Below are 27,416 nucleotides of genomic sequence, written 5' to 3'. Positions count from 1 at the left end.
AATTGGAGCAAGAATCAATGACAATTAAGAAGCTTGGGACCACTTTCTACGGAAGGACGAGACTTCTCTCGCTGTCTCGAAGAGATCGTCACTCCTACGTTCGCACGCTTTCCTCTTCGATCGAAAACGAGCAACTTATACGGACTTGACGTCGTGTTAAATAAGCACGAGCAGGAATTTACGGTCGTTTTGTAAATTACTCGATCAACCGGGCGTGCAAATCATTGGGGAACACGAAAACACGTTGGTTCGAATGGGTTGAGTTATCGTGGACTAGGCTCGGCTCGAGCTCCTTGGGAATATCGCGAACTGGTCACGCGACCAACGATCAAAAGCAATATGCAAAACGAGAAATTCTGTTCCTGGAGTGTCGCTTGGATAATGCGTGGTGAACACGTGGGGGCCGCCACCGCTTTCACGAAACCGAAGATAAACTTTCGCGAATTATTATAGCCGCGTGTCGAGAAAAATTGGCGAGAAGAGATATAAAAAGAAAGAAAACGGCGGAAGATCGTTTTAAGATAAATTCGGAAACGTGGAAATGGTTTTAGAGGAGGGGATAATTTCTTTGTTGTATCTTAAACCGTTAACAAGATTTATCAACAATGGATCGACATCGATTTCCACGAGTGAAAATTGTTCCACAGTGAAAACGACGATTTATGATTGGCCTCTGCACTAACGCCGATTAATAACAATATTCTACGCGATCGTGACACGAATACAAGCTCGATAACGTGATATATTACCTGTTTTACCCCTACCACCGTTGGTCGCTGCTTTTCCAAAGACCAAACAGAACTCGAGAAGGAATTTAATACGCAGTTCCGACGAATCACGTGATGTTAGTCACACGGACGAGATTTATTCTTTCGTTTCAATCCTACTGCGAATTCGGGATCAATATTTTGAATCGCGAACAGCCAAGGCCCAGAGTGGAATCGTGACGATATTTCTGAAAATTCTTTCCGCAATTCGAAACAGTTTATTTATCCTTCTTTTCCACCTTCTTTTCAACCCCATCATTATATGATTTATTATATATCCTCCTCCTCCCGATCTTCATCATCCATTCCCTTCGATGCATTCGTTAATCTTCTTCTTGTTTTTTTTTCTTTGAATTTGACAGCTCAAGCAGCTGGAATTTCCTGTTCTTTGTGTCATTGAGAATTCGAATCCCAATCCTCTCTTTTTCTTCCTCTTATTCTCCTTCTTCTCATTCCTTTTCCTTTATTTCTTCTTCTTCTTCTTCTTTTTATTCTTAATCGTGATTTTGAAAAACACGATGAATTCGATGATCTCGCCGTTCCTCGAGAATTTGCCTATTTTTTCTCCTTCTCTCCTCTCTTTATCTTCATCCTCCCCTTTTACGTAACCAAATTGCTAGCGTCGTGCCTCGATTAACCCAATTGTTTTTTGTTAATAATAAACAATTCGCAGGTTAATACAGGTAAAGGGCAAGCGAGCAGAATTTCAACTACGAGTTTATCCTCGTTCGCTTTCAAAAAGCGGAGCGGGGATACTTTCGTTGGAACCGGAAGCGGTTCGAAAAATGCTTTCCCCTCTCGATGAAAAGCATGCCGTTGAATCGTGGAGGATCGCTTCCACCAACAAGGCAACAAGACGAGAAAAACACGTTTGCGAAGGATTGCACGGACGAAGAGGATCCGGAAAGATAAAGAGAGAGAGAGAGAGAGAAAACGCGCGGAGGAGGAAGTCGAGGATTTTTCTGAAGGAAAAAGTTCTCCTGGGCTCGGTAAAAGGAAACTCGGAGGATGATGATTTTTACTTTCGTCTGGCTTCGAGTGAAACGTGACATCGGCCTTCATTGATGAGAAGGCTTGCGGCGCGTGTTGATAATACCTTGCACCGAAGAGAAACGCGATATTTACACGCATGATGTCGAGATGTCGATCCGATTTCATCGACTCCAACTCGAACGCGTTTAAAAAAAATCGCTGTTTTCAGAAATTCCTTCGTATTATTCTTCGTCAAACTCGAGAAAAACGATCTTTTTATCCCTTCCTCGAGAAGAATACGAAATAAACGCAGAAACAGAACAGAAAACAGCCATCGAGGAGGAGGAGGAGGAGGGGTTAAAGGAAGTCGAAATTCAGGACGGGGGAGAAGGGGCGCGTACGCCTCTCGCGCTTCGTGAAAGTTTTAGGCGGGTCACGTTGCGTCTAGCATAGCGTGCACGAGTGAAAACCTTTCTTTCTATAATACGGCGGGCTGATTGCTCACGTTAATCGAACTTTATGCGCGGGATCGTTTTACCCGATCGGAAACACGGCCGATCGATACGAATGGCCTCTCTCGCTTCGATCCTCGCCGATGGACCGGTGGAAAAAGGGAGGGAAAGAGGGGAAGAAATGGAACAGGGGGATTGGATAGCAAGAAGAGTGCAGCACCGCTGTATTCGCCGATTTATCGCGCGAGCTCGCGTCCCGATAATTAACGATCTTCCCGCTTTTTATCCAATTCTAAATTTAATCTAGCTTCTCTCGACGGTAGAAATTGTAAAAACAGGGAGACTACGTGTTTCTCGGGTGCTTGTAAAGGGGAAATTTTCCAAAAATTATCTAACCGCTTGCTTTTAATTTCAAGATTTAAAAAAAATGTGTGGGAAAATCGGTACGTTTCTTCGACTTTTCTTCCTCTCTCTCTCTCTCTCTCTCTTTCTTTTCTCTATTTTTCCATCTATTGCAACAACTCGAGCAACGAACAAACTCGGTATTAAAACAGTATTTTTTTAGGGAGGAAATAATGAAAGGCGATCTCTTTTGAAGAGATTCCGGTTCATAAATTTTTATTTTTGGAAATGGAGTAAAATGGTTAAAGGGTTATTTTTCATTGCAAAAAATCTTGAGAAACTCCTATATTTCGCGTATATTTCAATTGATCCACAAGTCACGAAGAATTCTATCTGTCGAACGTATTTTATGCGAGCAAACCAATTCAGTCTCCCTCATTTACAGCGGCTATTTTCGCCGCTTTCAAGAGCCTTATAAAGATATAACTGCGCCCCATTAACTCATTCTATCCTCATTACGCATGTCTCTTTATCTACGCACAAATATTTCCACTTAAAAAGGTGTTATCCTTCCTGATTAATAAGAGTACAATTTTTACAAATATTCAGGATACAATCGAGGATGTTACTTCGATATTTAACGGAGAGAGAGAGAGAGAGAGAGAGATGGTGGAACGAGCGAGATCAACGGGGGGCGGGGAATCAAGCGAAAGAAGCAAAAATTACCGACAAGTAAGTAATTTCCCGGTGCCACGTTAATCACGTTGAACGAAGACACGTTTCGCAAATCTCATCTCATTCGCGAACACCCACAGCTAGAACAGTTGGATGGGCACCACCGTGGTATTATCATATTCACTTACAAGCCTCCTACACGGAGGCCGACTTCTTCCTCGTTGCACTCGAAATTACGGAACCGTGATTCGGAGAGTGCTTATCATCTCGTTAACATACAAAGCGATCCAACAAGCTGGAAAAAGGATTTTTTTTCCAACCGCGATAATCGTAAAGGTAAACTCGTTGAAATTTCCTTGAGCAAGATTAGCCGCAACAAACAAATACGAAATGTCCATCGAGGCAAAATTATCTCGATAAATATTGGGGATCCTTCGAGGTGATGTGTTAAGAGGGAAGAAAAATAAAGAAGAGATCGTAAAGATACATGGTGGAAATTTTATACCGGTTTGCCAAAAAGTTTCGTTTTCGTTAATAAAGATTAAATTTTACATTTAAAATCAGTTAAATTGTGAAAAATTCTACGTTCGTCTAATTCTTGATGATAAATGTAAAGTACGTAACAAGAATATTATCTGATCGTTATTGGATGAAAATTAGAGGATTCGTGTTGAAAAAAATATGTGGATGATGGACATTCGAATAAAGACAGATTCGATTCCCATACCGTGAAATTGAATCGATTTTTATGCTCGACGTTGGACAAACTTTCACGTTGGCCTCGAGTGAATGAACGAGCGTGAAAAGGAACTCGCGTTTGCTGCGCGAGTTTTCGAGTTAATGACCGAATCTACACCAACCGAACGTGTCTCTCGTGAAATCTTTTTCTTTTTTTTTTAAAAAGCGTGCATTCGTTTGTTCTTTCGCCTCGATGGATCCCTTCGTTCCATCGGGTGGCGTTGGATTTTACGACGACGACGACGACGACGACGACGACGACGACGACGACGACAATGATGCGAGCAAGAACGATGAGAAATAGAGAAATCTCTTGCCGAGACAAAGAAGTCTTTGGATAGAATTTATGAGAGATGCGGTATAGATGGCATTGTTCGATGGTTGGAATTTATGGTCGGTGGAGAAGTGGTTGTAAAATATTGAACCGAGAGTGAATATAGAAACGCAACGTGAAAAAAAAAAAAAAAAGGAAAAAGAAAAAAATACCAAGAGTTTGTAACTGTTTTCGGTGTATATTATAAATTATTTGATAATTTATAATTGATAAATTAATTTCGAAGTTATGTTCTATAATAAAGTAAATTATTATAGTTGAGCTGATACGTCATTAAATTTCTATATTAAAGGAAAGAAGTTAATAGACTCTACACACTCTGCAATCACCATCAACGCGCGGTTCAAATATCTCTCCTCTCTCAACCCATAAATCCCTGTCAATGATTAAATTACCGGGAATGCATGTAAACGTGCAACATTCCATTAAGCTCGTAGAAAAGTCGAACAGGACAACGTGTAACTAAAACGATCGCGTGCACCGGTGAATACGCAAATTCCTCTCTATTCCACACGGCGGAAAGGCCGAAGATCACAGAGCATAAGGATCTTGGAAAACAGGAGAAAACTGTTCCGATATCGCTAATGACCGGTATTTACGTACGAAACGTGGACGGAGCGTGTATACTCTTACACAAATTTTCGTACTCACACTCTCGAACGAGTTATTCTTTAAAAATTCTCTTCATTTTCCATCTTATATGATAATGATAAATTATCGATGATTGTCGATAAATCATTTCGAACGAATGGGTGAAATTCAGATTTATCGAGCCTCACCTTCTCTACCAACGGGTGTGAAAAAGAAATTACGGGCTCCACCCTTTCGCGGGTAATTGGCCCACGATTAAATAGATCTCTAAACGAGTCTAAACGACTCGATTTGGCTCGAACGAAAGTCGAGCCAATGATTAATAATCTCGAGCAATCTCGAATTCGTTAAATCGAACTCGTATTTGTGTTGCTCGCTCCATTTTCATCTTTCGTGCTATCCACGAAAGCATGAAATGGAAAATAAAGTTACGATAGAATTAATTCAGAAATGGAAAGAAACGACTCACCTTGCTGCTCACGCGAGATACAAGAGTCTCGATGTGACACTGCCATTCCAATGCTCGAAGAAACAGCAAATGCCACCTTCGCTCCAAAGACTTCACGGTCCTCAAAACCTGCGACGGTTCCCGTTGCTCCTCTTCCCCCTGCCCCTCTTGCTGCTGTTCCCCTTGCTGTTGATTGTACACCTTGTCTCCTAATTTCACGACCGAGCTCACGATCCGACCGTGCGCCTCTATGTCTCGTTGGAGTACCTGCCCGAACGTCAACAAATTCGATTATTGCACGAAACGTTGCACGATAAAATATACCAAAGCAATGGATATTATAATATTCGTTGACAAAAATATTACATTGCAAATATAAATATCACAGGTTTTGAATAATTGTAGCTACCACGGATGAAACGCATAAATCGGACAACGATAAGTATCGAAATTGGAAAGCGCGTTCCATATATATATGTATATACACACGGCCATGGTTATCAAGTGTACGAATATTCGAAAGTAGCCGGAAGCCCACTCCGGAGGACCCCGATTTATGGAGTTTAAATTGCGTTTCGGCCGGGGATACCGTTATCGAGGATCATCTTCCGAAAGTTTCTTCTCGCGGCAGATTAAGTCATGCGTTATGCATAATAATAATAACAATAATAATAATAATAATAATAATAATAATACAATTAACGACCGCGATCAACTCGCAGCCGATAATAAATCACCGATAAAAGAAAAAAAACTACGCGAATTTGTATATGAATTATACCGACCTACAATCGCGTGATCGATATATATACATCATCGGATTATAGCTTCTGTTTCGAGGTCGAAGGAAACTCGTGGAGCTCGTTGTCGGAAGCTCGTTGTGGAAGCACGGGCGTGGAAAATCGAGACGTCAAACCACCTGACCCGGAGAAGGTAGCCACCGCAGAGTCGTGACATCCGCTACGGGAGACCGCACCGTGAAGCGTCGTGACACCTCGCCTTGTCTCGTCTCGTCTCCGACCCTTCGATCACGAAATCTATCGAGAAGCTCTTGGAAAAAGCGTCGGTTGACCAATCTCCACGACGATCGGATAGAGAGACGAGACTGGATGGCGAATTTAGTCGAGAGTTCCAGTTCTATCGATCATCTCTCGGTTTTTGAGAGTTTCCTTTTTGTCGGTCGATTCGAGGGAGAAACGACAAGGAACAAATTGATTTAATACGGCGTTGACTGACGAGGATATCCTCCTCCCCACGTTACTTTCTCGGCCTTGGGTCTCGAGATTCAAGAGATTCAACTGTGTTATCTCGTCTGTCAATTATCCCGCGTAATAAGTATACAAATATAGCGGTTCCCAGATACCCAACTCGAGCGAGATACCAAGTCTCGGCCCACTGCAGACAGCCACACTTTCTCGCTTTTCAGTCCTGTCTTCGACGGATTTCCTCCTTTCTAAGAATCGAGCCAGGTGAAATTGATCAATCGGACGACGAGCGAACGAGAGAAAAACGAAAGAATTCTCTTCCTTCATCTCCGTCGAATAAGCGAAGAAGAAGAAGAAGAAGAGAAACGAAAAACGACGAGGTTTACACGCATCGAGGGAACTGGGATCCACGATTTTCCTGCCCACGGCTGGATCGAAATCAGCGATAAAGAGGCGCTCACTTTCCTCCACGCCTCCAACTGCTTCTAATCATCGTTCGCGCCATAATCAACCTTGCTCTTTCTCTTCCAATCGATCTCTTCGTATTCCATGCAAATTTTAAACGTAACGTTTAACAACCCTTTCCTTATATACATGTATTTACATTAATAATAATTGCATTCCAGGGACTCTTGTTGAGACTTGATTGATAGCTGAAACGTATCGCGAAAATCAGGCTTCTCCAGGATGATTTTTATCTCTTCTTTTTTTTTTTTTTTTTTTTCACCGGTAACAGAAAGAGGAGGAGGAGGAGGATTAGGATGGTTGTTTTATCCCGTCGAATCTGTCTCTCTTTCTCCTTTCCACGATCGGGGAAATAAATCACCAGGTTGAGGGCAATACCTATTGCGGACACCCTGCACGCTTGGGTGCAAAGGTTAAGCACACGCGTACAAAAGAAACCAGTTAAAAGCCTTTATTGCTTCCGCGAAGCAAGTCAAGCATTTCGACGCCGTGCTCATTACGCCATTACGAGTCGGTCGAGAGAGCGCCTCTTGTGAAAATCTCACTCGCTCCTTCTTCTCTTTTACCGTGTAACGAGACGCGGTGTGTATATAATATATAAGTGTATTCGATTATAGCTAACGTAAGAGAGAAGCTGGACGGAATGACGGGATAACGTGCAATTTCGTTGACACGTTTACGGGGGGGGGATCGAATGAAAGTGGCTTGGATGAAAATGATAAAATGACCAAGACGTTACAGGGTGTCGAGGGTAAAAGTGAACGATGACGATTCGATAAGGGAACGATCTTTTCTTCTGTTCTTTCAACTTGGCTCGAGTGAGTCCACGTTGAAATCTTGGAAATGATTTCGGACGAGTTACGACGATTATTGCTACATCGATGAGGCAAGTTTCGATCGATCTGAATTTTCGAAGCTGAAATTCGACATACTCGTGGGTATGTAGAAAAAAAAGTAAAATTATAGAAAGTGGAAGAACGTGGAAATTAATTTTTCGGAAACTGTGCGACAAAATTGGTTCAGATGATATTTAAACGACACCGGTGTCACTTTCACATTCTTTCGTTAATCGAGTGGATTTACAAAACGCATTTGCGCCGCTTGTTTATTGAACAACTTAATCTCTTTCGATGAAATTATAGGGTTATAAAGTATCGTTATGAAAAATCTTCGTCGGTGCATTAAATAAGTTCCCTCGCGATAAATCATCGAACTTAACGATTGATCGGAACTTTGGTACGTTCGATTCACCTCGAGCTATTAAAAAAAAAAAAAAAAAAAAAGGGAAAAAAGGCATTACTTTAACAAAGCTATCCACTTTCTCATCTAACACGAATACTCGTCGAGAGTTTACGCAACATTCTCGCAAGAAACATCCTTCTTCGTTTATCCTGACGCATCACGCAACGCAAGAAAAATATTCGAAACTTTTATCCTCTCCAAACGTTTCTTCTTCCTATACAAAATCCGTATATTTAATTGACAGAACTTTTCGGAGCACGAAGAGATTTATGTTATCGGATTACAAATTGGATTAATTCCCATTACTCCTGGTGTATGAATAACGATTTATATATATACGGATACAATAGAATCTCAATTATCTTAATCTGTCGAGCAAACGGTTCACATGAATAAGAGAACTTTCAATTATCTATTCGATTTCTCATTCGAGTTTACGTAAGTGGATTGAATCGACGGGAGTGTTTCGGTTAATCGAGTGACCAACTGAAATTTCGTTCCAATGAATGGAGCTTTGCTCGTATCGGGACAAAAATCGAATGAATTCCCATTATATAAATTTCAATCGAACATCACGGATTCGAATATTTCCTATCTTCATCCAATTCAAACTCACTGAATTGCTCGTTTGAAAATGCTTTAATCAAGTTTGCACACTCCCATATCTATCTAGAATCCATCAAACGTCACATTCGCGAACGCATCATCATTACGCACCCTTACGCTGTGAAATCGTTTCAAAATTTCTTCCAATAGAAATTCTTCCTCTGTTCATTATATTGAAAATATTCGAGGCCTCTGCTTCACACGCTCGGCTAGAAAAATCGTTTCCTCGAAGGGTTCTATTAAGTAAATGATATTCCCCTATTTCCTAAGCCGGGTGGCTGAAATCGCCACGGAACAAAGACGTCTCTATCCTCATCTCGCATTAGCCCACTTTCTCCCATAGATTGCGTACGATTACGCGCGATTGTTCCACTTTATCCAGCGCCGTCGTCGCCGCCTCGCTTTCGACCGCCGTTTTTCCCCGACCACCGCGTCCTCCTCGAAGAACAATGGCCGGCGGAAGGGGCACGGCCTTATACATCTGATATCGAAGATCAACGCCCGGATAAAGCACGGATAATTGCCGGAGGGAAGGAAATTTCGATTCGGGGGACACACCTGCCCCAAGGCGGAGGAAAATCGCGTGAAAGCGAAGGAAGAAGAAAGATGAACGGCTAATTTTGCCTCCTCGATAGCGGGAAGATTCGATTTTCTAAATCGATCCCGAGTCGGTTCGATTTCTAACAACGGGAAAGTATGAGTTGAAGGGTCATAAGCTCGGGGGAAAACTCGTGTTTCTCGAAGGGTTTTCGATGGAACGAAAACTGTTGCCGAGAGGATTTTGTGTGTGCGTGTATCGTACGTTGCCGAGACGATCGATAGTTTCGCGTGAAATTCGTGGCCTGGATTTATTAAGAAAATGTTCGAATTGTCTTGGAACAACTCTTGTTAACATTATCTTTAACTTTCACGATTTTCTAATCGATTCTTCGTTATTATTATTATTATGATATTGGAAGTAAATAATATATTTAGTGGCAATATATTTAGATCAGTGTTATCGAGGCAAGCGATTATCAGCGGATAAAAATATCCGATAAATTTCTTCTAAAGTGATAAGAAAGTTTCGTGGGTGACCGATTCCAACGATTCTTTTTCTTTTTCTTTTTTTTTTTTTCAAGCGTGGAAACCGAAGGAAAATTTATTTGCTGTGAAAATTAATTTATGATATCTCACGATAAAAGAACGTACACAATTTTTCTTAAACACGCGTACATATTTTTTTCGCTAGGAAAAGATTCTCGAATTATCCAACAGTTTCGTCCGTGATGATTGAATATATATAAACATTCAGAAATATAAAACACGCTCGAAAAGAATATGGGGATGGAAATGAATTCAGATTACGCGACCGGTACACGTTCGAAATTGTGCACGCAGTGTTACAACACGTCACGTTGTACACATTGTGCACACTTCTCCTCTCTTTACATTCCAATGAAGTTTACTTTTCCCTATACACACAACTCTCTCGTAGCATTCACAGACATTCCTCGCTAACCTTCGACTCGACTAATCAAATATTATTCATAAGACATTTTCTTCTTTAAACATTACGTACCGAGAAATATTCGTGAAATGTATATCTACAATGTACAAGTTCAAGGCGTGTACGTTCCGTATTGGCATTCGAGCGATATAAAATATTCATAAAACAAGATCTGCGACTATTTTCTTCATAAAAAGGGAAAAAAAAAAAAAAAAAAAGAAACTGAAGCAAAACGATCCGACGGAAGCTCAATATCATAATTTTCTACTTTCTTTCGCAAATAGACGTGCCACGTTCGTAAAACAATCTTCATACGCGAGATGAACACACACATACACACGCACACACGCACGTTCTCGATTTTAAGTAGCGGTTGAAAGAGAGCAAAGCGATAAAGTCGAGCACGTACGACGCTGAGAAAACGAACGAAACGAAGTACGAATACATTACGTACGGAGGGGGGGGGGGGAGGGGAGGGCGAAAAAAAAAAAACATATCTATAATCTCAACTCGTAAAATCAATAACTCGACTCGAGCGGTATCAACAATCTATGGAAAATGGCGATCGATCTCGGTGAAATCGCAAATATTTAACAAGTCCATTAAAAGTTCGGCCGATAATCCACAACATAACCTAAAAACAGAAAACGGGGGCAAAACGTTCCGTCGAGATCTCTTATTGTCGTTATTTGCATATTGGATATATATTCTCGAAGATGGATAGATCGATCTCATCGTAAAATCGAAAGTGTTCGATGTAAACATCCGATCGCCTCTTGGTTGTCGATCGAAACTCGAGAAAGGAGGGAGGGGGAAAAATCGTCTAGGTGGAAAGTTAAAATACATAAAACGTCCGGTTAAAACGTGACGGTGTTGAGTTTCCGATCCGTTGAACTATCGGTCCACGGATCGAAAAAAAAAGATTTTCGATCGCCTCCATCTCCGGGCCCAGCGCGTTTACGCTCTGCTTTTATTACAGTAGAAAGTTTCAACACGTGCCGATACATCATAGAACAATGCGCCATGACCGCGCCATGCGCTTGTGTTCCGAGTTTACAACTTCCATCTTTATTTCCCCTCCCGTTATCGCGATCCGATTTTACGGATGGGTGTAGATTTTTCGTTTTGCCGAAGGGGGAACGGTTTATCAGATCGGCGATTTCGATCGGGCGAGTCGCAAATGAAACGCAAATAATCTTTGTGAAATTTTCAATACGCGACGCGTTTGGCGTAAGATATTAATCCTCGTGAAAGTCTTATCTTCCATCGAAGGTTCCGATTGAATTATTAGAATTAAAGCTTTGAATATTGTAGAGTATATGGGATGGGATAGTATCGTCGAATTACGTGTCGATGAATATTATATACCGAGAGATCGAGCACGATAAGAAAGATAATCGTCGTCGTTCGTCAGTTTGCATTCCATAGGTGTTAACGTCTCGTGTAATTGTAAAGTATCTTCGCTAAATATTCTAATAGGGAAAAACTTGTGCACTTAACGCACACCAAGTTTAATACCGGCATCATGTTCGTTTCGCATTCTTTAAGGGGAAACGGACTCGGTATTTGCGTCTACTCTCTTTCCTCCATCGTTCCACGTATTCTCTGTGCCGATCGCATCAAAAGCGTCTCTGTTTCTCTTAAACCTCCTCGAAGCAGAATTCCAATAATTCATGATTATTCATAATAATTGAAAAAGTTTTTTTCCAAATGGAAAATTTAAACCGCTTAAAGAAAATAAAAATCGATTCCTGGAAGAACAGAGTAGGAGAGTTGTTGGGATTGAAGATCATCCTCGCTCATCGTTTTTCTTTCTTTTTTTTTTTTTTTTTTTTTTTTTCCTCGTAATCGTTCGACTTACGTAAACGTTTTATCCTTATGCACGGTCGAAGTACGCTTGGTCAGATTCGAGATTAGAATAACATTTTTCACGGAATTCATGGTGTAGCGAGTATCTCGAGTAAACGGACGTCTGTGCCATGGGGGTAGCGACCGAGTGAACGCGAGCGAAGCGTTGGAAACGGATATAGCGTGCGAAGCAAGCATTTCGTAATGCTTGTGTATTTCGATGACGTGTCGAGGATGTTTTGCAAGGATGCGATTTTGCTTTACTGTATCGTGATTTCGATTACCGCGTAAGTTGATTATCGCGTGCGAAGATGTCATCTTTATTGGAACAAGATCCAATAACATCCTCAGTCTTCCTAATGGAAAAACTCGCTTCACCGATATTTTCTACATTTAAAGTTCTTTTTCTATATTTATTATGGATAAATTTTATTTCTTAATTATTAATCGATCGATTTTACCTTTTCTTTCTCCTTTATACTCAACGTAGCTATCCTATTTCTATATTTAAATATTAGGATATCGACCTCAGACGAGGTGTATGAGAAGAAGGGTACTTGATGATCGTGCTTGATCTCAAGAACTTTAGCACCTAGTCAGATATCGTCGGATGTCGTTATATTTATGAAATATAAAATCAAATGAAATTTAAATATTAATTTTTCTCCAGACGATTCCATCATCAACTTCTGTACAAATTTTGTTCTTCGATTTTGTGCCGGTTAATTGGAAATTCTTGTACCGCTTCCCAAGGTAAAATAATAATCTTGTTCCCGCGATCCATCCGAAGTAGGCCACAGTGGCAGTAAAACTTGACTCTAGTGCTATCGCTAATCGCGATCATTTATATTCTTCGAGTAAAAGTGATTGATATAGCTGAATCGATGACGAACGGGATTCAAACTGCTTGTTCAATTTACATGACATTTCTCCACACTCGATTTATGATACGCGACAGTGTATCGTGTGTCGCGTTATGCAAAGCACGCTACTTAGTGTCACATCGTATCCGTGAGACACTCGACCGATTGCTCCTTTATTACTGTTCTATCATTTCCATATAAGGGATTACATACCGTTTCTACTTATATATATCAAAATTATAACGGTATAAAACGATAGAAACTAAAAAATAAAATTAACGATACGGTCAATACGCTCTTTTTTGTTTCGTTTCGTTCTGTATAATTCTCGATAGTCGAGAATTTCTAGCGAACGGTAGACGTGTTAGCATCTACGATAAAAATTCCAAAGGAAATTCGGTTGACAGTTTTGCAATCTCGATAATCGCAATAACGAAATTTCTACGCCAATATTTTTCCGAATTGATATTAAAAAGAAAATATAATAATACTACCTACGATACGAATTCTAGTTCAGGAAACGATACAATCGCCGCCGTAATTTTCTGTGCAAATTCCATTCGATGCCAATTACCAATCTCGAAGGCCACAATGGCCGCCACAACAATCGTCACAACAAAATTTCCACGCTAATAAAGTCTCCGCGGTTTCTGTTGCGTAATCGCGGCAAAAGAAAAAGAAAATCGTGACGGTCGCTTTTGCGACCTGCCTTCCATCACGCACACTCGCTCGTGAGATTACGAATCGAATTTTTCATCGATTCGCAAGATAAAACAACCACCTTCACGGGGCACTTTCGCGGCTGCGCAGCACACGCGAGCCCGAACAAACACGAAAAATAACGAAGATTGACGAGCACGGGAGGATAACGCTGTGCCCGCGATAAAGCCCCGTGTTCGTCTAAATAGGTCGTGCATAAAAGGCTAAAAGCTGCTGACAAGTTGTACCGAATATCCAGATATGCTTGTCCACGAGAAAGTTAACGTCCGATGCTTTGCTTGTAATATGATTTTTCGAAGCAATGGGAGAGTTTACACGTACGGATTAAGATGAAGATAAAGGATATGACGATAGGATGACAGGAGAGGTTAAGAGGGCAAATTGTCCGATTCGATTCGCAAATTTCGATTCTCCAACTAATAAAACAAAATCCTGCCTTAAAGCATTTTAATTAACTCCTCGTTCATCGAGTTTTTCAATCTCTCATGATCGATTGAATTTCTTCGCACGATTAAAAACAACACGAAATTGGACGTAATAAATTTTAAATCAAGAACATCTCAATCTTCGCAAAAGAAATTCCAAATTCCAAATTCCCTCTCGTTGGGCCAATTATCACCTATCATACCATACACCACCATTATTCACCTTCTCGCAAAAATCTCTCTATCCGTCTCTCACAATTTTCTACAATTTAACACGATTATATCTCCGCTACTTTCATTCCATTGATCCAGGGAGGAGGCTAGGGAGGAAAAACTATTGGAACGAGCGGCCGACTAAATCTATCCATGGGAAAGTTGGACGATAGGTGTTGGATCGTGAAGATAGGAGCATGTGCGAGGAAGAGTCGAGGACATGGGCGGTTCTTGTTCGTGCAACTGGCATAAAAGTAGTCCATAATTCACGGTTGAATCCACGCCGAGATTACGGTTACGTTGAAACCGGTGGCAGCCTCGCTACTACTCCGGTAGTCGTTTTGCCAAGTATCGGCCGACAGCTGTTGACTTTCATCCTTCCGTCCCGCGGATTTCTGCGTGTTCCATCTGCCTGGATGGAAATCCAATGCAAAATGCGATCGGCACGTGATTCCGATTAGATAGACACGTAGATAATCTTACGAAGATCAGGGATCGGTTCGTGTTATAACGAATCGTTGAAAGCGTGGAGAGATATGAAAATTTAAGTGAAGTTCAAGAGATATGAAAATACAGAGAAGATTGGAGATCCATATACGCGTTGAATTATTCGAAGTGAAGTTCATCGGATGAAAAAGATCCTAGTTTTCGTTCTAAATTTTATCATTTAAAATTTATCGAATAATCACTAAAACATGCGATCGTTACGTATATTTTCTATTTTACTTTCGAGTCGTTAAATTATCGAAGTAAGAGAGAAGCAAATATATTACTCCGTTATTATTATTATTATTTTTCCCCATCATTTATCACGGGTTTATACATATAAAGATGCACATATTGGAAATGACGAACGATTGTGAACGTTGGCGATAAGATAATAGTAACGAGAATTGTAATATTGTTCCCTCTGGAGAGAGTTTAAACGGGTGGAGATCGTGATGTTGCGGCAATAAAGTGGTAATGTTACGACGTTATAAAGCGATAGTTAAGTTTATGGTGATTAGTTTAATGATGGAATATTGAGATAAAATAATAGCGATTTATCCGTCTAACACAGTATGCCGGTAATAACGTATCTTGCGAAGCTCGTGTAAGGCATGTCTCGATGAAAATGGAAACGAGGTTGCCGCTGATACGGACCACGTTAATATAACTTGCGATCCTTCTTTTTTTTTTTTTTTTTTAATCTCCTCTCCTTAATTTATCCTTAATTTATCCTACTTTAAATGAGAAAAGAAGCTTAAACGATTCAAGCCGCGTAATTCATTTTATCCAGGAAATAATTACTATTCTTTAAAAATATAAATTCGCACACACAACTCGATAATGATCTTCTATCAATTACCATCAACGAATCTCAACACCTGGTTTAAAAGTTATAAATGAAATTACTTGAAATAAAATGAAATGCTCTCGATCGATTTCACCGCGAGAGAGAAGATGAAACAGCCTTCTCGCCATCTGTCAAAGAATTATACCTTAAAAGAAAGAACCTTAAATATAAAATAAAATCAAATCTCGAATTCTCCTCTTTCTCGAGAAAAAGAGAAAGAAAAAGAGACAAGAGAAGAGATTCGACGTACGATTCTCAAAGATTCTGATCGACGAGAAAGAGAGGAGAAAAGAAAGAGGCGATCTCTGGCGAAGATGATTCCTCGTGGGTGTAACGAGTCACCGTCCGCGATTATAAGAGGCACATAATACACGACTCGCGCGTTCATCTTCACCGCCGTTGTTCGTTCGAGGCGAATTGAACGGGTTAGAAGCGTGTGTAGGCGTGCAACGCACAACAACACATCCAGCCTTATAATCGTGGCCCAAACCGATTTGAATAGGTGAGACGAGAAGAGAGGAGGAGGAGGAGGAGAGGGTCTGATTCCAGCTTGGAAGCGTTCCGTGCGTTTTATCGAGAAAAGTAGACACGATGTTGCTGAAAATCTAACAACAACGGCGCAAACGCATTAGCGAGCAAGAATTATGGACACGATTACGATTCTACCATTTTGCACCATCGCACACCACGATTCCGAACCATTTACGACCGATACATCCGTGTGATTATTTTCTACGTTTGTACACGTGCGCCAAGCATTATTCTCCAGCTTGAAAGAATATAATGGAGGGAATATAATGGAGCTTGTTTGGCGGTGAAATATTCTTTTAGCGGATGGAAGCGAAGAGAGAAGCGATTGCGGAGAGGCGATTATAAGAGATTGGGAAGGAGAAAGGGAGAAGACAAGGAGTTGGGAAATAAAGTGTTAAAATGGTTATAGAGATTTTTCATTATGTATTATACTAAAATACGCTTTTTCTTTCTCTCTTTTTTTTTTTTTTTGTCTTTTCTCTTCTTTTCGCTCAAATGAAACTATGTTTACCGGAGAACGGTAAAGAAAATAACGTTTTGTACGTCGTAGAAAACGAATTCTCGGAACGGCGTTCGCGTCCTGAACAACGTTCACAGGCGATGCTAATGAAGCTAGTAACCCCTGTGCTAATATTAAAGAACCGTTTCCGCCGTTTGAAAACGGTTCCCCGTCAACCGCAATTAAACCGTGCTCGAGATTTCTCGCGGATAAATTTAAGGCTTTTATTATCGCTCGAGAAATCGCAACGTGGTTAAATTTAATCAATCATCGGACGATATATTTCTCGAGTGGGGTATACGAATAAAATTTAGAGAAAAGAGATTTGCCAAGTTGCACGAAGAATCGTTGCATAAATATTTATGCAATTTTGTAGATTTTCACGTGTATTTAAATTTCTCACGTGTATGCATAAACTTCCGCAATTATAATAACAGAAGGTTTTAAATCTTAGATAATAGTCGATACAACAACACATTTCGTGGATTTGGCGCGTTACGCAACTTGCGCATTGCATTTTATAAGAATTGCGTAACTCGAAATGATGCAAAACCCATCTATAAATCCATGATTACAAAATAGAATATGTAACGTGAAATATAGGAGGAATGTTAACGAGCAACGAAGAAACTGAAAATTTTTAATTCTTAATCCAATCTTATTATATTTCTTGCTGGTTTAACAAGCTTGCGCGTTTCTTTATTACATATCGAGACGATAAATGTCAATGGTTAAGAGATGGTAAAAGTGATTTAATTGAAATTTTAATAATAAATCATCGCTGTTGCAATAATTAGCGCTGAACAATATAATCGAACGTTTGAATTATAGCGATTGACGAAGACGCAACTAGAGAATTCATTAAAATTTTTATACCGAAAAAATATATCTTTTTATTTTATTAATCGTTAAGTGATAAATGACAAATTGGAGAAATGTATTTTATTTCTTTAATATTTCACTATAAGCAAACTCAGAGACATTAATTAACCGGAGTGCATTTTAGGTAGCACTTTATTTCAAAACTCGCAACGTTCCCCCGAATCCCCCGTCATCGATGACATTCGTTAATAATGATTGGGGCATCGACCGGTAGTCGGTAAACCACGTAACATTACCGGTTTCCATTGATTTATCGATCCATTGAAAGGGCGAGATAGACAAGGTTTAGTCGCGCCAATAAAACGTGTTACGCTCATCGCCTTAATGGAAAACATCGATGGAAACGGAGCACGGTGTGCAAAGGGAAAGGTAACTGAAAATTACCATCGACAAATCTTATTCTATCAGGACAAATTGACTTCTTTACCACTTCTTTACAATTACATTATTCCAAGTGTTACAAAGTGGTCAAACCAATTACATTATAAATAACAGAAATGAATAAGAGAATCGAATCCTCGCAAAAAAACGCCGCCGATTTTCAACAATTTCAAACAATTATTCAACATCGTATTGTACAATCGAGAACGAGGTCGGAAACAGCTTATCGATTTCTGATTAAGTGAAGAACGAGCAGATTAAGAACTCCTAGTCTAACCCTCGATCGTTTTCCATTTCCGCGAAAAACGATGGAACGAACGGTGGAAAATCCTTCGTCAAAATAGGCCGTGACGATTTTGATTAAATTTCACCTACTCGAGGTATCCGCTCGTTGGACCGAGGAGAAGATCGTTCTTTCGTTTTCTTGGCAATCGATACGAAAACTCCATAAAAAAAATATACTCGAAATCGAAAAGATACGTTTCTTTGTATCGAAATTTTTAGAAGCAATTTTCAAATTCGATCACGAAAATTCTAAATTGGGATTCAAATCTCTCTCTATATATACATATAGCGAATACAACGAACAATTAACAAATTCATCTCGTGAATTTTGGCCACGACGCTCGAGTTCCAGCCTGTATGAACGCGATAGGCGTGGCCCAGCTTCGGATCGGTTTCGAGGAAACCTTTTGCCGGGCTCGGCCAATTTATTCCTGGCCAATCTATTTCGCGAGGAAACGTTTATCGGAGGGAGAGATGTTTTGCTTCACCATTTCACGGGTTCCATCGGTTCCGAGATATCACAAGATCGATTTGTTACGTCTGGATGAGTTATAGAGAGGTGGAGGAGTCGGATGATAAATGGCGCTTAAAGTGGATAGTTTGTACCTCGGTGGAATTTGAAGGCACGTTAAGAATATATCGCTTACGATATTTTTACACTTATTTTTTTTTTCTTCTTCTTCTTCTTAATCGAGACGATGGATGAAAGGGTGAATTTTTTTCCCCGAAATTCGTCGAACTCGTCGAAACGGGAGAAATTATTTTAAATAACGATTTTCTATTAAAAACTCGTAAAAAAAAGAAAATGATTTATTTTCCATATGTTTCATCAATGTATTCGCATAAAATTGTCGCACGGTATCGTGAACTGAATCCGAGGAAAAGAGTATGCGTATAATTTCAATTTACGAACGCTACCTTTCCCGGCAATCGATTTAATTTCGCGCCAAATTGCGGAACACGATCCCGAATTTGCCACGCTGAATCGCTAATTTCCTACGAGAAATTGGTCATCCGCGATTCGCAATAGTATCGATTCCACGATCTCGATGGAACGCCGTGTAATTCGAGAATTCTAATCGAGCATCTAATCACCAATTTTCCTTACCACTCGTACCACTCCTTTTTCCTTTCCCTTCTCGTTCCATAGATGGTGGATGAAACCGAGATGTTGTCTCGGTGGACGCATAATTTTCTCCCCGAGTTTCGCTCGACGAATTCGCTGTTCGATTATGCTCGATCGTAAAGCGTTGGTCAGAAGTTAGTCGGGATCGTTTATTGTGAACTGCACATCCACCGAGAAGATCGACGAGTTTAGCCTCTTTATCTAAACCAACGGATTCCTATGGAGAGCAACACGATGGAGCAACGTATATCCGAGATATCGACCGCGATACGCAATACGATTTATGCCTATTAACGGATGCTTAATTTTCCAGGATCGAGAGGATCGAGATACATGTACTTTCGATCCTATCTATCTAGACTAAAATTCGAGAAAAGTTAGAGAAACTAGTTATCCTCTACTTCTTCTTCTTTAACAAATAATTCAAAATCAAGGATAACTCTCGTAGCTTACAATTTATCAATTCACCGATAATCGTTAATTGTCGTCGAATTACACCGCCAGGGGGCTGGCAATTCCATCGAATTCTAAAATTTTTTTTAAAATTCCAAATATACACAATTTTCGTTCCTGTTTCGTGAAATTGAATACGTACGAATTTTCGATGCAATTTCGACCATTTATCCAATCCATTACTTCCAATAAACGATACAAATCCTGCCTCCTAAATATACGTATAGAGAGAGAGACACGCGCACACACACACACATACGTATCGATCCAAGAAGAAAAATCTCCGCCCCGTTATATCTATCGTTCCATCGAAAGTTACACGATCCAACTTCCGATAATTTGTAACGCGCGTGTTGTACTAGCATTGCAAAAATTTTTCTTCCGAGAAACGTGAGATATTGTTTTCTCAACTTCTCCCCCCTGTCAACGCGCCCCCCTTTCATACCGATACTTCCTGGTGGCGATCATATCGGCCAACATTTTACCGTTCCACTTTCGATAAACATCTGAAACACAATACGTTCTAATTCCGGAACCACGAGGTTCGTTTATGGGCTGTAAAACTAGGCACGTTCTTCTACACTGGGTGCACCATTAACGGCACAGTTTTTTTTTTTTTCTTTTTGCCACGCCACAGCCGGACAAAGTCACGAAACTCTCGTAGTAGCGGTCTACACTTCCATATTTGGAGGATCGAGGAAGAAAAAGGAAAAAAAGAAGAAGAAGGATGGACGACGAACCGACCCCGACTCTCTTTCGCGTCGCGTTGATTACTCGAAAGCTGTAAAAACGCCATTTGCCTTGTTCGTGCGTCCGTCTTCTCGTGCGAGAGGTTAATCGTCTCTGGAGACTGGAGGAAAGTTGCCGTGGTGGTAGAGGAAACGCGGGATATGATTCGGATCGCCATATTTTTCACGCTGTTTTAATTTTAATTATCGAATATTTAATTCCGCGAACGTTTATTAGAGGATCATTGTGCCGCGAGACGGTCGTTGACGGGTAAACGACTTGGAATTTATAGGCGATTATTAAATTTGCATTTAAACACGTTGGAGAAAAGTTTTTAAGTTAGAAAGTAAAAATTAATGATTTTTGTCTCGAACGAGGAACAACTTTGACGATTAATGGGAATAGTTATTCTCGCGAGAGGTGATATATTTTTAGAGAGTGGAAAGGTAAGCAATAACCAAAAACCACTTTTTCTTCGAGTGTCTTTAGAAATTTAAAAGCAACGTTTCTCCTCTTTGATCGTCGTCGGACGAAGAATCGACGCGAATCCTATTCTCCGAAATAACGAAGAGAGTAGAAGATTTCGCATCATATAAATCCAGTCGGGTAAAACGTTTTCAAGATGAAACGAATTCAACGCCTATTCCGTCGCAACATGATCGATAACTCTTCTCGTTGCGCAACAATTAAGTTACACACGGTGAAAGTACAAACACACGTGGTACAATTTTTACGTTATCGTACGGTGATAAACGAACGATGGCGTGGTTCAACTATGAAACGCATAGAAAATTATTCTCTTCCGAGAAGCCATAATTGCATAGGATTTCGAGGAGAAGGGAACGTGTCCCCTAAGGTTTCGATGTTCACGGTTACGCATACTTCATACTCGATGGGCATAAAATCATTTCTTAATGAGTGCTTATAATCCGTAAACGGAATTTCTGGTGTGCAAATTCGCGAAAGGGCTTCGATACTTTCTTCGATTCGACGTGATGGAAAAAAAAAAAAAAAAAAAAAAGGAAAGAATTCTCGTGAAATTCGATAGATACGAAAAACATTCGAACCGCGCAGATTCGTGCGATTTTGTCGGCGTGAAGGAAATTGAAACGAGATAAATCAATTTTCAATTACATTCTCCGTTCAACGTTGAAACTGACACGTACGCGTTATTAAACGCTCCTATCTTTAAAAAACCTGTATATCTGCTCTTTATCCATATCTGATCGTGTAAACTTTTTTTCAGCCGCGGGCTAAAGATTCCATCGACGAGATTATCGCTATGCGATGCATAATTATGAATCGCGAAATCTAATTTTGTTTCGAGTAATAATCGCAAAGAAACGATCGAAGAGAGGAAAATGTAAAGAATAGAGAAGAAAAATTTCCAAAAAAAGTAATAATCAAACGCAAATTTTAAACGCCTCGGTTCTTCATCCATGCAATTTCCTCGAATGCAAATTTGCACGCGAAAAATTATGTTCGAGAAGAAGATTCGAACGAATAAATCTCGACATGTTTGCGATTACTAAAACACGTTTTCACCCGCTTGTAAATGCAAATCTAAGATCGGGGGAAGCCCTAAGATCCAAGGAGGGGAGAACTCATCCAAAGGTTTTTTTTAAAACGCGTCAACCGGCCTCCTTCCAAGGCTTCCCTTCACTTTAAAAGGATCAGCGAGCGATATTGAGCGTTATCTTCTCCTTACTTTTATTTCCTACCAGCCTAGACGAGAAACAACAACACCAAACAGGATTCTATCGGTTCCTCGTGGGAAAACGAAACTCTCTTACGATCCCTTCGATCCAATCTCATCCGAACACCACTCTTTCGCTGCTAAAAACTGGTAAAACAATCTCCCCTCCTCCGTTCACGCGAGGAGGAACGCAACGTCGAATCGGTCATTCCCTTCGTCCACGCCATTTCTTTATCGTCCCTTTATCGTTGGGAGCCACCTCTCTTCAACGGAATTCCGTCCAGTGATTCATTTCCGCTCTTTGTCATCGAATCAGTTTCAACCAGTTCAATTAATTTACATCCGCTTCTCCAAGACTTTCTAAAAACGCGTTAACGAAATTTAAATTAATCTAAAATTTCGCATCGACACGGAAAACATTGAAAGTAATCGGATCGAAGGAATTGCATCGAGGTGAATCGCGAGGTGAAAAGTTTCGACCTTGTACTCGGCGGCACGCGCTTATTCTAAACGCGTGGAGGAGAGGGGGAAAGGAAGAAAAAATGCTCGATTCCCTTTCACTCGGACGCCAATGGAAATTACGCAACGACGCCATTATGCGCGTGCGTAGATCCTCGCGAGGAAAATATGGGGAAGGGGAGGGCGTCCTTTCATAAATATTACCCTCGATGCGACTCAATTTCCTATTCCTCGTATTGGACGTGGCGTGGTGGACAACTCGTGTCCATCAACTCGTCCCGTAGCGAGATCGACGAGCCGTGTCGTGAATTCGCGATCAGGGGGAGAATGAACGAGATCGAGATTATTTTCTTAGGTAAATTGAGGAGGAACGAATCGGAAGTTGCTTTATCTTGGATGAAAAGGAAGAGGATTGAAAACGCACGAATGTTTTTGTCACATCGGTTTTATAAATGTACATGTAATATATCTTTTTCGAAGAAGAATTGAATCGAGCGAACGATATTTTTACATTTCGAAATGTTTAAGATACATTTTCGTTGCGATTTCTTTTTAGAAATTCATTTGGAAGCGCTAACCGTAAATTGCCACTAAATTAGCAGCGCTTGGTGAAATTTAGAGAAACTTATAACGGGGAAAAATTTATATGTGTGTGTGTGTATATAATAAAATAGAGAATGATTCAAAAATCTCTTTTCGAAAAAACGAAAAAGACGAGATATTTGGAACGAAGATATAGGCCGCGTGTACGAGAATAGAAAACAGTATCAAGAGGATAGAAAAGTGTCCGAGGACGAGATCGAGAACGAAACGAGATCGAAAATCGAGTCATTAAACGGAAAACAAAAGTGAGAAAAGGATAAAGAGCCTATCGGCAGCCTCTTTTCCTCTAATTACCTCGAGGTACATAATGGCGCAATAAATACAGTAAAATAGCCGTCTAATAAAACCACCACTTTTTCCCCCATCTTTCGAGCGAATCGAATCGATCAAAGATCGGCGCAAAGGAAATTACATCTAAAATAAACGCGGCGCACAAGCAGATATCGTTTCTGGATAGCTTCTGGAGTGACTTGGAAACCCGCGTGTCGAAGCGAGCGGGGTAAATAGTGGAAGTGGAAACTTTTATTACAACGGCTGTAATTACAGCGGGTCGGAAAATTGCCCTGCTTTTACACGATTTCCGTGAACACGGTGTTCACTATTAACCGTGTTCTGCGGTTAGTGAAAAGAACAAAGAGAAAGAAGAAAGGAAGTAAATATAAGTGAAAATTTTCCCGTATATCTGCGTATATATAAGATAGAATTAAATTATCCGGCTATCGACGAGGAAATGAACGGTAATTTTAATTTCCTGTCGAGAAACGCCTGCAATGCAAAATGCAAGGAAAATTGGACGAAATTAAAACGTATAAATAAGAGATAGAGGGATGATTTTGGTTAATTAAGTCGAGGATATTTATTTTAAGATTATCGTCAACTTCCTCTCGTATTAAAATATTATCTAAAACATTATCGAAATGTGCTAAAACGAAAGAATCACGCGAAGCGAGTCCAAGTTTAAACACAGTAGGCCAAGTTTAATTCCGTAACCGTAGGTTCCATCACGGAAGAGAGAAACATTATAGTCATAAATGCGGGTAAGCGGTTGAAATTATTGGTTGGAAGCGTGTCCCTGCGTTATTAGAAACTGCATCGAAATGATACACTTGATCGATTTCATCGAGGTCCCGGTTTCGTTCGCACTTTGAACAGTAAATTATCGGTTCCGTTACAAAATTCACCACGGCCAACGGTTGTCCAACTGGATGGAAACACGAATCAGCAAGAGCATCGCGAGTGACGAATGAAACGAATTCGAGGCCAATATTTGTCGATCTCGATTAAATCGCGCAAACCTGAAACCTCTTTTCATCCTTCTCCCTTCCGAAATATCTCGATAATCCATCTACAACATATATATATATATATATATATATCGTAGCCAACCATTCCAATAACGCTCCCTCGTTACTCATAACTTCGTCTCGCAATTCCCCTTCGCTCGATCGTATTATCGTTTCCATCGACCGATATTTCTGCAACTTTCACTCTATTTAATAAAGCGTCGCTTCGATCGAACACAATTGTTACACAAACAACGCCTCTAACGCCACACAGTGGAAACAGGAGTTGGTTGAAAAGTCGAGAGAATTAAAATATCTCCTCACCCTCGGTCAACGTGCGAATAATAAAACCGAGCGAAGACGTTTCGAGTACCTCGACCACGATTAAACAATCGAATCGAACAACTCTGGAAACAAACGTTCGAAACCCTATACGACCGTTTAACCCTCGAATTGCGTTATCGCGAGGTGGTTATGCGAGAATCTGGCGCAACGTCAGAGGCATCGATCATTTCTCTTCAACTTCTCCAAGATGTGGCGAGGCGTAGCGGCTTTTGCTTTCCGCGCGCGATCTTAATAACCGATGATTAGACCGGTAGAGAAGAGTAATATTCACGGTGGATTGGGAATGAAACTACATTTAATACGTGGATTAACGGTAGTGTGCGAGGAGGCGAGGAGGCAGGTGTTCAGAGACCCCTCTGTTCCCCTCCCTCCGCCCCCCCCGCCCCTCGACGAGGACGGGCGAAAAAAGATGGCTTAAGCGGTAATCGGACACCCATTAAGACACACGGATCTCCTATACTCGCTCACTTTCTACGTATATTTCTCGCTACATTTCATTACCTTTTGCTCGTGCGTTCCTTTCCTCGCCGTACGCGAGGAAAATTGAAATAATAAGTTCTGTAATAAGCGTGTTACAGAGGAGAGAAAGAACACTCTTATCGGGGAAAAAAAAATGTTAAAATTCTACATTTACAATTCGTCGTTTCGTTTATCGCTTGCTGCTGTACCTTTGATACTTGCTTGCTCGATCTAATAATCGAGGAAGAAGAGGAGAATCGTAAGGAAGGAAAAGCTTATTTTCGATTCACAGGAGAGGAGGAACCGAAGGATGAGATACGTTGCGTGGCCAAGAGAGAAACGAGTAAAGCGCACTTTTCCCTGTATACGAAGCTGTGAGTCGAACGGGAGTGAAATTAATTGGATTATTAGTGGACGTGAGGCCGGGCGACGTTCGATCGATCGATCATGGATCGATCCAACGTCGAATTACGACGTGGCTCGATGCGTAAGGAACACGGTGATTTGCAACGAGATCATTCGAGTCTAACGATCGTCTCACTCGAACGATCGTGGTGTGATGTCATTGTAAGAGACACGCATTTCTAATTCGAGAGAGAGAGAGAGAGAGACTCACGATTGTTGGATTAGAACGCGTTAAAGTGTGCTTACCCGCTTCTAACATTCGTTCCCCGGCACGCGTCACTGAATTCACCGTTTCGTTCGTCGCTGAGATGCATCGTTGTTTCTTTCTCATCGAGAATTAACTTTTACACTGGCGACATTTAAACGAATGTGATCGCTACAAACTTATTTATAAGCGTAATCGATTTATCGATCACGCTCTCTTTAAATTTCAAGATTATCCGCAACGATAAGTGGATACAATTTAATATATAATTAAAGAGGTATTTAAAAGAAGAAAGAGAAGAGATAAATAAAACGGTGCATTCGACGGAGTATATCAAAATATTTTGATCGATGAAACTAGATAGACGCTTTAGAGAGAAGATTAATATTGGATCGTTTCACGGGAATTATTCCCTCGCTCCCATATGAATATATCCGTTATGACACGGAGGAAATGAATTATGAGAAATCGATATAACGAGTTTGATATATTATACACTCCTCCCTTTCTCTCGATTCTGTCAGCTTGCTTAATATCATTGCTGTTATCAACTGTTCCGTGTCTACCAGCATCGATAATATTTTATCGATTTTACGATAGAAAAACTTTAATAAACAGTATCGTAATCTTTTTTGTCGTTCCCGATGACTAACAAGAGAAACATCGATCGCGAAAAAATAAAGTTTTACAACCGAGTTTTTCCTTTCAAGGAAAGTAGCGATTTCATTTCTTTTTTTTTTTTCTTTTTTTTTTATATATATATATATAAACTCATTATACGTATATACAAGTTTCTTTCTTTTCCCGAGTTTTATTTATTTTCACTTAATTTTTTTTTTTTTTTTTTTTTTTTTCTAATCAATCGAAAGTGCTTCCGGATTGGAACTTATTAATTATACAGCTTCTTGAAAAAGTGTAAACAAGAGGAAACTTTCTATCTAAAATAAACTCGTATAATGTAACACGGGGAAACGATTTCTTTTTTCTAACGTGATAATTTGAATACAATCGAGAACGTGTCGAAATGCATACGCGTTAACTTGAACTGAACGCCTCGCTTATTTATTTATTTAATATAACGATAGCGAGAACAAAATTAGATGAAGTGGAAAAAAAAAAAAACATGAAGAAATCTTTGATAAATTTTAGAACGAAATAAATAAGAAAATTCGAGGAAACGAGAGAAATTGGAATTGTTAAAAACCGACGGTTAAGAAAACTGTTCGATAACTACGTCCGTCGAGTGTATTATCGATACGCAGCTTTTCTTTTCTTTTATCGTTCTCGATACTGTTATCTGAAAACACGTAAGAGATCGATCGCACGTTACGCTTCTACCATTTC

The 27,416-nt window shown here is 40.2% G+C and overlaps 1 protein-coding gene across 11 annotated transcripts in view; it reads right to left on the bottom strand.

Annotated features, from left to right (window-relative positions):
* The window catches only part of LOC100867097 (uncharacterized), a 103,986-nt gene that overhangs the window by 52,219 nt on the left and 24,351 nt on the right, over positions 1–27,416 (bottom strand). For all 11 annotated transcript variants that reach the window (XR_015291897.1, XR_015291899.1, XR_015291898.1 and 8 more), the window contains exon 7: positions 5,341–5,586. Coding sequence is in view for 4 of the 11 variants with exons in the window: in XM_086907545.1 (XP_086763671.1) it covers positions 5,341–5,586 (246 nt within the window). In the remaining 7 variants the exon portion in view is untranslated. The remainder of the gene's footprint in view (positions 1–5,340; positions 5,587–27,416) is intronic.

Source organism: Apis florea, unplaced genomic scaffold (genome assembly GCF_048593485.1).
Source record: "Apis florea isolate Af1SG1 unplaced genomic scaffold, ASM4859348v1 contig_2897_pilon, whole genome shotgun sequence".
NCBI classification, from domain to species: domain Eukaryota; kingdom Metazoa; phylum Arthropoda; class Insecta; order Hymenoptera; family Apidae; genus Apis; species Apis florea.
The sequence above is the reverse complement of the archived record's forward strand: the minus strand, read 5'-3'. Positions and strand labels throughout refer to the sequence as shown.